At 37.8% G+C, this 17,658-nt stretch overlaps 1 protein-coding gene across 1 annotated transcript in view; it reads right to left on the bottom strand.

Annotated features, from left to right (window-relative positions):
- The window catches only part of LOC117377627 (plastin-3-like), a 32,884-nt gene extending 24,358 nt beyond the window's left edge, over positions 1-8,526 (bottom strand). Inside the window, exons 1-2 of the mRNA XM_033974087.2 lie at positions 8,465-8,526; positions 113-181 (exon numbers count right to left, since the gene is read on the bottom strand). Coding sequence (XP_033829978.1) covers positions 113-173 — 61 coding nt within the window. The 5' untranslated portion in view covers positions 174-181; positions 8,465-8,526. The remainder of the gene's footprint in view (positions 1-112; positions 182-8,464) is intronic.
- Positions 8,527-17,658: the final 9,132 nt, after the last annotated feature.

Below are 17,658 nucleotides of genomic sequence, written 5' to 3'. Positions count from 1 at the left end.
TTCAGGTGATGTACCCTCCACTAGAAAAGTTACACAATGCATCTTAAAAACATTTGATATCTATTCTGCAGAGAATATTCAAATGAGTTACTGAATAATGCTTCTCACTCACCCACATTGTTGAAAGCCAGTCGGACCTCCTCCAGCTCCTCCTCGGTGAACTCTCTGGGCATTTTTACACCTGCAAAAAAGACTTTACAATTGTGCTACTGTTGTCAGAAATTAAGTAATAGATCTGTAAGAAGTACAATTAAAGCCATTGCACCCATAATTATATGACAGAGGTAGACAAGATTGATTGATTAATGCCCTACTGTGGAACATTGCACAGTATTATCATCATGGAGGGAAACAGGTGACACCCTCCAAGCCAAGTTACAGGTAAGTTCTGTGGAAACATTTGCAATTGTATACATGCGAGATAGATCCGTTTTAGTAATGCCATAACACCTCCATGGAGATAAGCACGTGACAGACCCTCCATTCGAACTAGTTACCAAGTACACCATCATTTATTCACGTGTTGTTTAAATTAGATTAATTTAATGCTGTGCTGGGGCTGAATGATTTGGGGAAATGATTAGATTGTGATTATGTTTTAAACATGTCCAGAAGAAATGACAAAATGTTTGTACTGGTCTAAACTGCAGGGTTAGCAGTTTTTTTCAAATTGCTATTTCGATCCAATTACGATAAATCTCTCAGTCCTATTTTGTATGGAAATATTGCATGGATGCCATATAAAACCATTTCAGGTAGGTTTTTGATTAGGGAACATTATAACATAGTAGAAAGCTCCAAAAAGTCCATTTTGAAGAATACCCCCTTTAAAAAGTAGTAGAAAGCTCCAAAAAGGCAATTTTGAAGAATACCCCCTCTTTAAAAAAGACTAATGTGTTTGACCATCTACATAACAGATCACATATTGCTGTTTTACAGCTTAAACACATTTTCCTATTTTGAATGTTATGTCACTACTTCTTTCTGAGTACCATTTTAAATATTCTGAGTAATATTTTGGTTTGTCTCTTCATCTCTACTCATTTGTTTTTCGTATGGGGTACTTCCACTTTCCCCATTTGAAAATGCAAATTTCCATTTTAAAAACCGTGGTTATAGGATGTTAGAAAGACCGTGGTGTTATTAGTAGAGTTGCATTTGAATAAGTAAATGATGTGTCTGTAAAACATAATATATTTTCATATCTACCCACACATGCTCAAATATCAGCTTTCCCTTCATTATGCACTGAACCCTGTATACAATGCTGCTCTCACAGTGTTTAGCACGATGAGCCTAAAAAACAGGATACAAAACAATACACTACAAATTCACAAACCTGATGCAATGTGCAGTAGTTTTCTTACCAGAATGCACGCTAATTTGATAGTGCTCTGAAGGAGGAGTGACTTAGCACAGAGAGCAAAGGAAGGGGGTCTGATAGTGTCAAATATGTAACTGAAAGTTATTAAACATGTTAATATGTATTTTTGGTGAATATAGCATTTTCAAAACAACAAAAGGTAACATGGTGATCTGAATATGTGATGTGTTAACTATTAATACCTCATTGAAGTGCAACACCTCTTCTCTAAAAACAAAATAACTTCAGATTTATTTACCTGAACATAAACAAACCAGGCTTTTAATCCATTTAACACAGAGTCAGGGCAAAAACCTGCAAGTCTTCCTAAAGAAGTGAGACAAGCCTCCTGACAATGTCCAGGCTCAAAACGGTTTAGCTATGCATATGACTGTGTTTTATTCTGCACTCTTCTGTTTTAATGTTCAATTTACAATGTTTATTTATGTTTTAAATTGTTTGTATTTTGATTTTAATGCGTTTCTTATTCTGTAAAGCACAGAATTAATTTGTGTATGAATTGTGCTGTACAAATAAAGTTTGCCTTGCCTTGACGTAACAAAAATAGTCAAATTTCTTCCTCCAAAGTCATGCATCTGCTCCAAATGAGATGCTTTTACCAACAGGGGATTGGCTATAGACCTCTCCATTAAAAAGACAAAGGCTGACCACTGACCCTTAGAAATGATTCTTTCTCTCTCAATTTAAATTCAATTAACTGCATAACCCCATTAGAAATACTACTAACCTTCACCTTATTTGAGTGCTTCCCAAACTGTTGAGTCTTTTGGGTGGTACTTGGACCATTTTTCAGGATCATTTCTTATTTAGAACTACAGTGGAAACACATATAGAACTGATTTAGCCCTGGATTAGATCTAGAATAGCTCAAATATTGACTTTCCAGTATACACTATGTTTAGATCTGGTGGTCCTTCCAATGTATCTTTTTTATCTTTATCTTTTTCCTGGTTGCTAGAAAACAATTACCACCCTTTACAACAATGAGAGAAATCAAATAGTGCTCTTAATAGCGATCAATACATCAGTCAGTACATATTACATTATGAAACAGGCCTGAGCTTTACAAATCAAACATTAAGTTAAATGAGCCTGCTTTAAATGAGCTAGAAAGCTTTTTACAGCAGAGGAGGAGAGTGCTTTTATAGATCCAAGATGGAGCATGGGGAGTATTTTCATCTACAAATGATCAAGAGCCAGTTCAGACTTGATGAAGTTGATGAAATGTCAAATAAAGATAATGTTCCCATGAAGTCTTTGCATCATATCAAGCGTGTGTAACAGGTTTGCATGGTGACTACATGGTGTTTGGGGGGATTTCTAATCATTTTTCATAGGACAATTTACGCAAAACGAGAAAGAAATTTTTCTGACAGTTTACATTGGAAGATAAAGGTAAAAATTATAGAATTACCTCTTTATGCACTTGAAAACAATTTATAAAAGCAGGACTATAAATATCAAGAATTATCTTGGCTATGCAACAGTAGAGCTACCAGAATTTAAATATTATTAAAAGTAATAACTGTATAAAGAAGTGGGCTAACAGCATTTGGCTCCAGTCAAATGAAGCTCATCGAGGGAAGAATTTCAAGTCGAGTTCAACATTCGGTTGCTAACACTAGTGGGAGCAACCTCATGGAAAGATTTGTCTCTTATTAATGTTCATATCTTAATTTACTGTCACAATAATGAAATAAATATACCAGGATCATGTAGAACGGGTTAAAAGAAACATTTTAAGACCAAAATGATGAGTCTCACAGCAGCTGCAGAGAGAGGACAGACAGTCATTGAGCTGAAAAAGTGCCCATGTTCACTTCTTAGACAGTTTATGGTTGAACCTCAGTTTTTGATCCCAAAATAAAACACTGCAATTTTTCAAAATAATTTGTCACACCTTAATAGTAAATAAAAACATTTAACAGTTGGTGATTTTCATGTAAAAAAAAAATTTTTGCAAGATGGAAAAAAAATAACTGCAATTTTTCTGAATATTGCAATCGGCTCCGTGCACAGCAGCAGCTCACTGTGTCTCAAAGCCAACAGTCACTTTTATTAAAATCAGAAAACAGAAAATAAACAACCTACTGAAATTGAAATTAATTAAAATATAGACTATACAATTATTCATGAGTAGAATACTTCAGTTTGCGGTGCTGTTTAATATCTATTACACATCAAAATTAACATCAGTTTTAGTATTGAGACACAAAAATACCTCTTTTCAGCCACAGAAGTGTCCTCTGGTGAAGTATTCATTTTATTTGTGTCGTATTGTCAGTGACATCCTCACACAGCTACATGTCCACTGTCTCATCTTTAAATATTTATTAATTTTAGTGTGACTCAAAATAAACCTCATAGAGATACAACTGGACTGTCATGATCCCAGTCTGTCCTTTTTGCACTGTTTCCCCCCCCTCCCTGCTGTATTTGAGCCTGGAGCAGAAATTTGAGCTCCTCCCGTGCACACCTGCACCTAATCAGCAATCAAGCTGCACCTGGGGAGGACAAAGGGACAGGACAGGCCAGGACCTGACACTCAGCGCCCAATCGTCCACGTAGCCATTGTGGTACAACCTCGCCCCTTCCTCCAACCCCCACTCCCCTTTTCTGTGACTTTTATCTGAATGAATTTTATCACTTCCATTTATTTTTATTCTCTTATAACTTATGTTTATTATGAAATTGTTTTACATTATTTTGTGTCAACTTGTGTTTAAATTAAGTTGCTTTTCCCACTTTGGCGCAACTCACGTTTTTAAATGTGCTATACTAATAAAATGGCTACTTTCAAATGAAAAATTTACTTTTCAAACTTTGTGTCCTATACTTATATGTATGCATTAGTTTTACTCTGACTTGGCCAACTAAAGAGTTTGCAGCTACAGAGGCATTTTAAACTGGAAAAATTGGAGAATAAAATGATGTGGTTAAGCAACTGGGATAGTGATTTTTGGAAAAGGTGTCGGGGGTGTGATTGGGGGAAATGTGAGATAAGGTATTTGTAAATTTTTTGAGATTTTTATTCAAGAAAAGAAGCATTTCAACTGTGTTGGGTTTTAATTTGCTCCTCTTCTGGTTCACTACCTCTCGAGCTTTGGAGAAGACCCGCTCACATAGCACTGAGCACTGTTACAGGCATGTGCAAATAGTCTTTTGCCAGCAGGTAAAGGTGAGGGTAAATGGTTTGTCTTCCTGACCAATAATTGAGGGGGTCTTCTCCTCTGGAGAGGTAGGCCTCTGATAAGTATCACTGAACTTCAACAGTGGCACCAACAGCAGCAGCCACTGCAGTTGAAGTTGTCTCCAGGTATTTGGTGCGCAAATGTCGCAGCATTGATGAAGTGTTTCTGCTGTATGTCAGCTCTTGAGCACAAATCAAACACTTGACTTTATTGGGGCTTATTAAGTCAAAGTGCTCCCATGCATATGACCGTGCTCTTTTTGGTGGCAATAGCTGTCCCTCCATATCTCTTCTGTCTCACTCACACTCTATCAACCACTCAAACTCACTCTCAAGACTTACCTACCATTTACCTATATCACTTACCTATATAACTTATCTATATCACTTACCTATATAACTTACCTATATCACTTACCTAAAACTATGACTATGTGTATTATATCGGCCTAGGTGTATGTTGATGTGAATCTGTGTATGTGGTGGAGTGTGTCTTGTGTTATGTAATCTGTCACCAAGTGTATATAAATGTATCTGTACTAGGTGTAATCTGTTCTTACCTGTTGTATCTTACCTGCTTTAATATAAACTTTCCCTTATTGAATAACTAGTATAGTGTTAGAATTGCCGTCAACAAAATCTCCTCCTCTCAAAACCCACAATTCTTGGGGGGATTCAGACTCTTTTAAAGCTCTGACACAATTGCAAGCCACCCCCATCAAAATTCCCGTGAAGCAGCATGAAACCGTAGCTCGACACGTATCTCTGACACTTCTGATGTAACGAGGCCTCGGTTTGACTGGTCATGTGATTTTTGGCGTGGTGAAGCGTGTATCGAAACAATGCTTTGCAACACTTCCGCTTCATAGGGTTAGTACAGTGTCGAGCTGAGAGGCTCGAGCGTAACATCTCTACTCTGGACTCGCTCAGCTCCTCTGTCTCCGATCCTGCTCTCCACGACCAGTAGGAATCTCATCTCTTCTGACCCAGCTCACCTCTACTGGTACTGCTCACCTCGTCTCAGGGCCCGCTGCTCATGCTCTACTTCTGGACCACGGCAAACACTCCACTCTCAACTCCCTGATCGATCTGCCTTAATTTGAACATTTAAAACTGTCAGTAAACATTGTTAAAGTTATGTTGTCCGCTGTTCCTACACGTTGAGAGGAACCAGTTGAGGTGGCTCGGGCATCTGCTCAGGATGCCTCCTGGACGCCTCCCTAGGGAGGTGTTCTGGGCATGTCCCACCGGGAGGAGGCCCCGGGGAAGACCCAGGACACGCTGGAGGGACTATGTCTCTCGGCTGGCCTGGGAACGCCTTGGGGTCCCACCGGAGGAGCTGGAGGACGTGTCCGGGGTGAGGGAAGTTTGGGAGTCCCTGCTTAGACTGCTGCCCCCGCGACCCAGCCCCGGATAAGCGGAAGAAAATGGATGGATGGATGGATGGAAATTCATGTTGTGTAATACTTGTTCTGATACACCTCAAGATCATTCTAAAACTATTCAGGAGAGATTTTCTGATACCTGCTCAATTGAGTATCTAGTTTTAGTATCAATTAGTGTCTGATTTTCTTCGGAGAACCGTACCTACCACATAGACCATCATTAATATTTAAAGCCACTGTTACATTAGCCCTATTACCTGCATGTTGACAGGACTAACCACTATTCACTGTTCAAACTCTCTCTCTTTTTCTTTGTGATGTCAGGGTACCCCTGAACTGTGCCAGACGAGCTCCAGTTTCAGGAAAAGATATAACCAAATGTGCTATGCTAAACCCTTTCCATGTAAATGTATTTGTTTAACAGGTCAGGCAAGAAGCAGCAATATACAACAAGAACCACATTTGAAACGTACATAAATATACTGCATGGATGTAGGGTTTGGACACGACCGAAGCTTAAATAAATACATTGGTTTCAAGTTATCTAGTCCAGAGGGGATTTGAATAATGTATGAAAAAACTGAATCCTCAGTGTTTATACAATGTGTTTAAAGAGATTTGTAATCAGTTGTGTTCACATGCCAACACTGTACAATCCCTATAGCTTATTTGACCCACGCTTCAGTGATGCTGGGGTTAAACTTGTGAGAGGAGACAAGATAAACACTCTGCCACAATAACACTGGACTCAGAGAGCTCAAGAGTCTAACCCGCAACCTCCTTACAGAGAAGAAAAAAATGCTATTGATTAACAATCGTGATGGTGGAGGTGTACCACGCATTTTTAGGCAGATGTAGCTGTAGATGTATGTAGATCTGATTGAATTGAGTTCTACATATTTATCAATCTGGAATGGCTCTCACTGAAAACGACAATCGAAACCAGTGATCAGATCTGAACCAATGATGATTGGGTGAAGCAGAACAAGCCAAAAAATCTAACTTTTGTTAAATCCATTTGAGAGAAAACCATAGACATCTTCCCTGTCCACAAATGCACAAAGTGCCTCCTTCTGCACAATAAAAAAAAAACAAACCTCTATTTCTGTAGCCAGTTTGTTGGCATTGCTGTTTGTTTTGCAGCCCTGTGATTAGTCTCCACACCACTGGTAGTTTGTGACCTATTACATGCAAAAACATTAGCTGGAGCCTAAAGACAGATTCTTAAAGAGTTTGTGAACTAAAAAAATGAGAATTCATCTTGCTGATCAGCAAAACCATAAAGCTATAAGATGTTATAGCTTTTTATTAAGGTCAATAGGCCAAGTTACAGGTCATATCTATAGAGGGACAACACCAATCAGTGTGCATGGTTTTGAAGGTTGTTTTGAGGAACACCTGTAACTGAATAAATGCAAGGGGGATTTTAGTTTAATGTCTTACTGTGGAGCATTCATATTACAAGAAATTTTACTCATAGTCATCTTGGTCTTAAATCAAATCATGACACACCCTGGTTTGATGCTACAGTGTTATTTGTTATTGTTCATCTGTTTGGGTTTCTTTTTTTAAATGTATGTTATAATACCGTGTGTAAACACAAATGCTCTATTGAAGATGGGTATTCTGGAAAGAGCGGCGTTATAAATGTTGTGTTCTGTGGAGGTGTACTCTTTGTAATTTGAATAAAGTGCAAATATAAAAAAAATCTAATTATGGCTGAGTCTAACTGTTTACACACAATACCTGCATGTATTACTGTTTTACTACTAAGTTCCTATAGATGGTGCCTTATTTCACTCCACAATGTTCCTCTCAATGACAGATAACATCATTCCTCTGGTACAATGCTGCTTATGTCCTCCAGTCACCTCAGCCCACTCTATGTCCATGCAAAACACTTCAGACTGCGAACCTGACAAAAATGTCCCTGTGCAATAATACAGAAAAACAGGCCATTGGACAGAAAACTATTGATTCTTCTTCACAAATTTAAAGGACTCATTTTAACCATACAACCAACTTATACTGTCTGAAATTTAGCATGATCTTTAATCACAAACCTGGAGTATTTTTTATATTTATTCCAAATCTGTTTGTTGTTGCCCTCAATGTAATATTTCTAAGACAAAATTCACTCACAAGAAAGTTTATATTTCTATTCTTATCTATTGTACTTTTTTAACTAAATAATAGCAGTCTACTTAGGTCCTTTAAAAAATTGCACTAATTCTTGCAATTAACTACAGAATATTAAAGTGAAAATAAATAAGAATGCTTTTTATTGAGGGTCGTCCTTGTCGTTACACAACTATAATACAGATAGAAAAAAAACTAGTCAAAAACCACATTTAGCAGGTCTAAATCAGATTTGAACATATTGAACATATCGTAACAAACGCTGTAACAATTTGACGCACATTTGAAGCAAACTCTAAACATTTTGCAAAGTGCCCTTAAATAATAAATGTTTGTTGAGGAGTAAAAATGCCCTCCATCTCTCACCTGGAGCAGTGGCGCGGTCCTGTACAGAATCTTCCAGGGGAAAGAGTGTCCCTGTGTGGGCTGGACCCAGAGTCCTCCCCGCGGTGCACTTTTCTCTGGGTGACACCGTCTGCAGGGAAGCCCCGCCTCCTCGTACCGCCCCTTTTCTCTGGATGACACCGCTCCTCTGCAGGGAAGCCCCGCCTCCCCATACCGCCCCTTTTCTCCAACATCTCACATTCAGACATCTCTCTAGCACAGGGGGGCCCAAACTTTTTTCAGGGCCATATCTTGAAAAATATTGGACACGGGGGCCACAGTGTCAATACAGTGGATAAATCAGACAGTGCATTTAACATAGTTTTGACTTCATACTTTAAATAAAGTTTTACATATTAACATTTGGTCTGTTTGACGATGCAGTGCGATGTTATTTGGGTTATATTGGTGGATTACTCAAATTTGCTGTAAAAATACTGATTATGATCAATTGGGGCAGTTCATCTGAAGGTCTGAGGACCAAAAAAAAAAATTGGTCTGAGGGCCGCATTTGGCCTCCAGCCCATAGTTTGGACACCCAAACTCTAACACATATAGCCTATACTCTGAGTCAGAGGAATAACTATGGCAAGACATTGTGGTTGCTTTTAAAATAGCTTGTTTAAGTATGGTAAATGGTCAATGTTTATATAGAGCTTTTCCACCTTCAAGGCACTCGCTTTACATCAAAGAACCACTCGCCCATTCACACACATTATTCATCTGTGGGAGCCTGAATCTCACAATCCCTAACATTTGGAGGAATAATTGTTAGGACTATTAATCGGGTATGGATTATTTGGTTTGGTTAATCAAGAATTGTTAGCGATGAAATTATAAAATTATAACTGTTAACATTTTAGAAGCAAAATCAAGGAATTTCTATTCAAGATTTCAAACAAGTAAACCTACATTTGTCTCTTCATGTCACACACAATTTGAGAAATTCAATTGGATTTAATACTAGAGAAATGGTGATCTATTATTGAACAATGTAAAGAAAATGTAGGATTTCAATGTGGTTCGGTCGTGTGTCATCAACAGTAAATAAATGTGATGTTCCTTCTCAATAATCTTAACTCTGAAATTACTTAAACAATGACCTCTACTTATTACCACCACCCCAACTACATAGTGAATCTGTATCTTGCAACTCTGAGATCAGATAAATGTGCACTATATGTAACTTGTGGTGACGGATCGATCTGCAAACTTATTTTGCATTTATTCATATAAGTGCTTTGATTGGTAAAGAAATACTTTGAAACACATACATTCTTACTGTGAGCAGGGTTACCTCTCCACAGATCTGACTCATAACTTGGTCTGGTGACATAATCTACTTGTCCCCATGAATATACAGACTGTATGTTTAATGGCTATACAATAAGCAAAACATCAGTAGTATTGTGTCTCCACCAAAAAAGTAACATATTGTATCTCAGAAAAATAATTACACAGATAAGGGACTGGAAAAAGTACCCTAGATTATTATATGTAGTATATAGTATATAGTATATATATTCATGTATTACGTACATACAATGGCTGATCACACTTTGACTCCTGCTGCAGGTCAGTGATGTGTAATCTCCATATTTGGTCATAGAAGCAAGTCAGGCCATTTCCTCATGGCCATATTAGGCAAAACACTCAACTCCAAAAAAGGAGTTATTTATATGCAAATTAATGAGGTACATGATGGGAGGATTTGATTTGTTCCTTTGTAGCTCTCATAATATGTACAAAACAGGATTTTGAAAAGTACACATGTGTATACTAGACTTGTATACATGTAGGGCACAGAGCACTTTAAACATACACTTTTAAAAAAAGAAGCCAACTTCACACAAAGGTTTTTAAATGTTTATTAAAGTTATGTCTGTCCTTTTTAGAATCAGATATGTGCAACATAATAGCGCAGTACTTGTTTAAACATGTTTTTAAGTGTGTGTCTGTGTGTGTGTGGGGGTGTGTGTGTGTGTGGGGGGGGGGGGGGGGTCTGTGTCTGAGTCTGTGGTGTAATTTGCTGTGTTAGTACATTTTAATTGGTGTATGGTTTTTTTTTTTAAATGTTGGTTTTAGGGTTTTATGTATATATTTGTATAAACTTAATTTGTTGGGTTTATTTGGGTTTATTTGGGTTTATGGAGACCATCACAACATGTTCTGCTATTGGAGGAGACCCAGCCCAAAACCAAACCTGTGCCTTCTCTCTCTCCAAACCAGTGTCTTCTCTCTCTCCAAACCAGGGCCTTCTCTCTCCAAACCAGTGTCTTCTCTCTCCAAACCAGTGTCTTCTCTCTCCAAACCAGTGCCTTCTCTCTCCAAACCAGTGCCTTCTCTCTCACATCCAACCCCTAAACATCAGCCTACGTTACATCATAATGTCATTTTCAAATGCAGTGATCAAATGCAGTGATCATGAGTCACTCTATACTGACCATATTAACAATAGGTTCTTCTATTCTTTCTTTGCTTGCCAGCATTGATTTAGGGACTGTATTTGCTAACATGGTCTTGTGGTAGAGTATGTATAGCAGTCTCTCTTCACAGCAAGAATGTCCCTTGTTTGATTCTCAGGCCAGATGGGCCTTTCTATCTATGGGTTTCAAATTGATGAAAAATGTGTACAGTTGCTATATAAATTAACAGTTGAAAACAGAATATTAGATATTTTGAATGTGGAAGTGCTCTAAATGGTGGCATTAAAGAAGGGCTATTCTACCTCTGTGGGGTATTAACTGCTAACACATAACATATTTAGATCACGTTACCTTTTGTTGGATTGGAATTTCTGTGTACTATATGCTTTATGCTGGGAAACAATGTTTAAAAAGCCACTCTACCTTCAGACAGTGTGCAAAACACAGTCAGTGTGCATTCTGCTGATGAAACTACTGCACATCACATTAAGTTTGTCAAATTGTAATGTATTATTTTTTTCATGCAGAATTGTCATGTGGGAGCATGGCTGAAGTATGTTTGTGGGCTTGGATAGTATCATACTGCTAACCATAAGGGTTCAAATAGGGCCCAAGAAAGACTACAAGATGACTCAAACATGCATGGACAACGTATAAAACCACTTCAGGCATGTTTTTCATGAGGGACCAACGTGACAATGGTAGAAAGTTGTAATAATCTTCCCTCTTTGAACTGAAAGCTGAAACCCATGAGTAGACAAGACTAATAATAAAGCACTTTACATGTCTCTCATGGCAATTTACATGAACAGATTACCACATGACATGCATTTACATAGGCAAGGTAGGTGAAGTGCTTTGCCCATGGACACAACAACAACAACAGTATTTATTAGCAGCACCTAGAGTCCAACTATTCCACCCTAGACAAAGGTTAAAATGAAGGTAAACTGCATGTTTTACACCAGACATCTAGTTCAACTTCAACTATTGGACACTCATTGAAATGATCCTGTCTCGTCCTCTTAAGGAGGTTGTGAGTTAGGCTCCTGATTTGAGTGGAATGTGCATGTCCTCCCTGTGTTAAACTAATCTCTAGGAAAATCCTGTTTAGCCTTCACAGTCTGTATCACACAACATAATCAGTGCATTTCAGATTAGACATTTTCTTCCTGATAACAATGGGTTTATCAGTGGTCTAACCGTGTGTAAACTCACTTAAATATTTGTAGCTAGTTTGTACACGCTAACAAAATTCCTCTGTGTCTCGCCCCTCCTCTTCTCTCCCTCCCTTCTGCACACACAGGTATTATGTGTGGGAGGGAGTACTATGCTGTACTTTTATGCTTTAAGATACATTAAAAATACAGTATAGAAAAACACATGTTCTTACTATGAGCGGGTTTGTAAATGTGACTCTTACTTGGCCTGGAGGAGTCTCCTTCTGTTTCCAAAGGAGCACCATAATATTCATCTACCTTTATAGAGGATGTTCTGGAGTATAATTTTAACTCTCTATTTCCATGGAATCATGCAGATGACGTGCCGCCTCCAGAAAGTTACATACTGCACCTTTAAAAGACATGATTTCACTATTAATTTAGATTTTTTAAGTTAGATTTTATTTATTTCATTACATTTATAACTCCATCACTGACAATCTGTATGAGTTCAAATTGCTTGAATGAGGTAGTATTTAACTTGAGGACTAAAAGATGCACTGAAAAACTCTGGTGGAGGATCTGCCTCCTTATCTCCATGGACAAGTTATAGGTTAGATCTGTGGAGAGGTGACTATGCTCAAAATAAGAATGTATTATTCTTACAGATACAATATTACACAAAATTGATTATGATAGAACATATTTACCTCATCAAAAATATACCTGGAGATATGTTTTTGTTTTTTTACAGTAACTCTTTAGTAGCCCCTTAGTACCTTGTGATGTCATGAAGTGGTAGTTTTCAAGTTAACAGCTCCTTTTACCTTTTGCTTAGTAGAGATTGGCAATTCCAGGTCTGACATTATTGAAATGATTGTAGTGAAGGTGTATGAAGTTTAAAAACACAGTGGAGCACACCCTATTTTACCAAATTACATCACAAGGTGGAGCAGAGATTTCTATTTTCTGTTTGAGGGGAGAGCTCAGCCGAAGTCAGTCTAAATATGCAGGGTTTTCTTACACAATTGGTAAAATGCTAGTAGCATAGAAGACCTATACAAGTAAGCTACAAGTCAGAAATACAATGAAACAAGTAAAGCATTGTCATCTATGAATGAAATATCAAATCGGTCTGTTCACATAAATGTAAACAAATCAGTTTAAGAAATTCTGAATTTAAGTCCTCTCATGTGTGTTTCAGTTTTGCAGTATAGCTCTTCTCCTTTTTCCAGAATATCTAGGGGTTTCCTCACACTCACAGATGTGCCAGGTCTTGTCAAAGTGAATTCCTGAGAGCTGTGATTTTAAAGGTGTAGAAAAAAAAAACATGGGGGAGGAAAACAGGAAGTTGTATTATAAGAATGGTCTTTAAATGAGACATGCTAAATACACTTTTATGAGCTTTTAATATTACTCTAATGGTCTTCCCTCATCATTATATAAGTTGTAATTTGACTGATTCATGCATGTTTGAGTAATCCTGTATTGTCCTTTTTTGAGGTTTGAGTGCTTTGAAAATTTCTGTTTTCACTTAACCCCTATCCCAACCCACTGCAATATCCTTAATTGCTATGATCAGTCTGCAGTTTTGAAAAGAAAGTCAATAGACCTTTTTCTGGGGGGGAGCAGCTGAGAAGGTCTTATGGTTTGTCCTGACGGGGGGAGACAGGAGGTTGGCGTCAGCTGATCGGAGAGCAGATGTGTGGTAGTGGAGAAACTCAGCTCAGAGAGACAGGTGGGGTTCAGGGCCTTGTACACACTGGTGGGGAGCTCTGAGGACAGGGGTGTTGATGGGAGGAGGGGCAGGTGAAGAGGTGGACAGCAGAGTTCTGAATGTACTGGAGTCTACTGAAGAGTTGGAAGGTAAACTGTGAAGCTATTACAGCAGTCGAGGTAGGAGGTGACAAGTAACATTTGTAAAGGAAAGCAAGATAATGCCATACTGTGGCACATTCATGGAGATAGGCAGATTACAGCTAACCTCTACCAGAAAAGTTGCATAGTGCAGCTTTAACCTAAACAATTCTGGTGATTTTGCAAGTATAGGCTAACTACTGTGCCACCTTCACTGCCTTTTTGCCTTGTAATTCTTAAGTATTGAGTATGAATAAATAATACATCCTGTTGTAAAACACGTTTATTGTCTAAATTCCCAAACACAGTCATCAGTGAGTGCTGTTCATGTGGAATAATTTGCTTTGTCTTTCATTGAAGAGCTTTGTAATCCCTGTAACCAAATATCTTTGAAGAACTGGACATTTGACTTTTCAAATCAGGAGCGTTGTAATTGGAGGAGTTTGACTGTCTTCTCTGTCAGTATAAATAAACAAAAGAAATGTTTTTTTCCACAATGGCTACAAAAGTGGTGCCATTATTCAACCCCTGATTTCTGGGCGTAAAAGATTGAAAGGGTTATTTTAAAGCCACGTGTATGTAACATTTTAGCCAAAAAATAAATTGAAATAAAAGCATGTTTGTTGTTTTTTTTTCATATTTTTTGTATTTATTGCACTAAAAAAACATGTGTCCTTACTGTGAATGGGCTTGCCTCTCCACAAACCCGGTTCTTACCTGGCCTGGAAGAGGGCTTTCTTCTGCTTGTTTCCATGAAAAAGTTTATCCTTTGGCCACTAATTTCAAAGGTACAGTATATACATTTCTGGAGGTAGCCCGTCATCTGCATGATTTTATAGAAACAGACCATACTTCAAAATATTCTCTATGACAATAATTACATTTAATGCCATACCATGGATTTTTTTTTTTTTTTTTAAATAAACCAGCTATAGTCTAAAACACACAAATTAACTGAAACGTGTCACCAGGTTTTTGTAAAAACACCTGGTTCTCGATCGGAAAAAGGTGGTGTGCCCTCTTCGGGTGGGTGGAGAGGCTCTGCCTCATGTGGAGGAGTTCAAGTATCTCAGGGTCTAGGGAGCATGAGATTGACAGGTGGTGCGGTTGCTGTATCGGTCCGTTTTGGTGAAGGAGCTGAGCCGGAAGGCAAAGCTCTTGATTTACTGGTCAATCTACGCTCCCACCCTCACCTATGGTCATGAGCTCTGGGTAATGACAGAAAGGACAAGATCGCAGATACAAGCGGCCGAAATTGGTTTCCTCCGTAGGAGGCAGTAAAAGCAAATTAAACTATTTGTACCACTATAACCTCAAACACCACATTGCATTGCGATGCAGACCTAAAATGAATGTGTTTCCAGCCTTATTAATATACAGGGGCTCTGTCAAAGCTGAGTATAAAGCATCGCACTGCATTGATCACTGATCTGTGGCCCTCCACTTCGAATATGTTTTGAGATGTGGCCCTCGATAATAAAAAGTTTACACACCTCTGCTATAGACCCATAGTGCAGAGCACAGATAATAGCTTAACTTTAGATAGACATGTAGCATATTTGCAGCAGAATAATGTTTCTCCCACTCACATATCAGACATTCTGGGTCAAAAATCAACTGCACCATGAAAACCAAACATCCCCAGGCAGTTTTATGTGTCTCTCTCTCTCTCGGTCCACTTAAAATACCTCCAATAGACACAGGATTAAACATTATCATTAAACACATTATCATTAAACAGTGCTGCCTTGTAAAAGCTAAAAGACACAATGGAGGATAAAACACAAGGTAGAGGACACGGTTTTGCTTTGCCTAGAATGTTCCACAATATGGCATTAAACATCTGTCTCCAGGGAGACAAGCAAGTGATGCAACCAAACCACATTACAGGTCAGATCTGTGGAGAGGTGAGGGCACTCACAGTAAGAATGCATGTTTTTAAGGTATTTGGGACATAAAACCTGCGTTGCAAAATAGACTCTCGCAATATGCCAAGGTGGATTATTATGAATTTGCAAACTTAGAAGAACCCACCTTGACAGGTTCCCACTGACAGACCAACCACAGAGCAACATTGTGGTTTGGGCAGAGCCAAACAAATGCTCTTCGGCTTCATGATGTTATACCTTTTCCCGATCAGTGAGAGCTGTTCCAGACTGATGTGTAGAACTCAATTGAGAGTGCTACATATATCACTCTGGTGTGAGCCAGGTTAAAATAAAATATCCAACATTAAATACATGCACAACAATAATAATAATAATAATAATAATAATAACAACAATAAGTATTTATATCTTGTTGATGTCCAGTTTTTGAAATCTGTCCGTTTTACTTTGGCCTTCACTTGCCTTCATCTGTAATTCTGCATATATGAAACAGCATTTTTATCTTTAGTAAACACCTCCTCGGGTCATCTCTTTATGTAAAACATGTCCCTCTGTGTGGGGAATTCAAATCATTTGGTAACAGTAGCTGCTGAAGCTCATAAAGTATCAGCTGATCATCATAAAGACTTTTACAGAAGCACATCTCTATTTTTGCATATATCAGATGCCCACATTTTCCATGTAGCCAAATAGTCAGTCACATTATATTCATTTGTATACCACATTCAATATAGGACTTTTATCTTTTCAGTAATATTGTTTCATGATTTTCATTTTGCCTAATCCTTTTCTTGCGTAACTAGCTCCAATCCTCAACTTGCTCCTTTCTTTTCTAGGTAATCCATAGCCTTCAGGTATATCAGGTGAATGTCCCCTGATACAAGGGAACAATTGGTCACACCCACTCACAAACCTGCACTTCCTTATATGGTTCTGCTCCCAGCGCAGCTCCTGATTGGTTGAATGGGACAGATAATGCGGACACACCTTTGCCGACCTGAACACAAAGTAAGACATTTCTACTTGTAAAAAATCTGAGGTGGGGGACAAGTACAGACAAGGAGTTTATGCCACTTTAATTAGTGACAGTGGCATTTGAAGAAGGTAAACAAGTGGTAAAAGAACTGAAAATACGCACAATTTTAAAAAGTACTATTAGTCATCATATAGTAAATGATTTTTAAATTTTTTTTATAGAAGTACTGATACAACAACTACTACTACAACACTTACCACAAATACTACTACCATATTTACTGCTCTGATGCAAGAAAAGTGGTGCAATAACTACTATTGCCATATTTAAAAGTACCATATTTACAAGTACTATTACTACTACTACTGCTACTATCAAAATAAAAAAGTGGTAAAGTTACTACACATACAAAGGGCAAAAATTACTATGGTTACTTCTATTTCCAAAATCAACTACTACTGAACATACTACTTACATTCTAGTAAAACATATTGAAGAAAAATGAATGAAAATGCCTTACTATATGACATTATACAAGAGGTACAATTGCAGGAGGTACATTCGTCCTTCTATTACTACTAGTACTACTCTTTATAAATCTGGAAATACAATAGTACATCCAGTTGTTTTAAAGTTGTATTAAAGAACTGATATTTTGTAATGTAATGAAAAGAATTACCAAGAGCTAAAAAGTATATAGTCACTTTGTTTTGCATTGCTCCACAAAGTTTTGGTTTTGTCGAGACACATTGACAATAAAACTGATATTATTATTATTATTATTATTATTAATAATAATGCATTTTATTTATAAGCACCTTTCAAAACACCCAAGGACACTGAACAAGATAAAATTCAATAAAAAAAA

This window comes from Periophthalmus magnuspinnatus, chromosome 10 (assembly GCF_009829125.3).
Source record: "Periophthalmus magnuspinnatus isolate fPerMag1 chromosome 10, fPerMag1.2.pri, whole genome shotgun sequence".
NCBI lineage: Eukaryota > Metazoa > Chordata > Actinopteri > Gobiiformes > Gobiidae > Periophthalmus > Periophthalmus magnuspinnatus.
The sequence above is the reverse complement of the archived record's forward strand: the minus strand, read 5'-3'. Positions and strand labels throughout refer to the sequence as shown.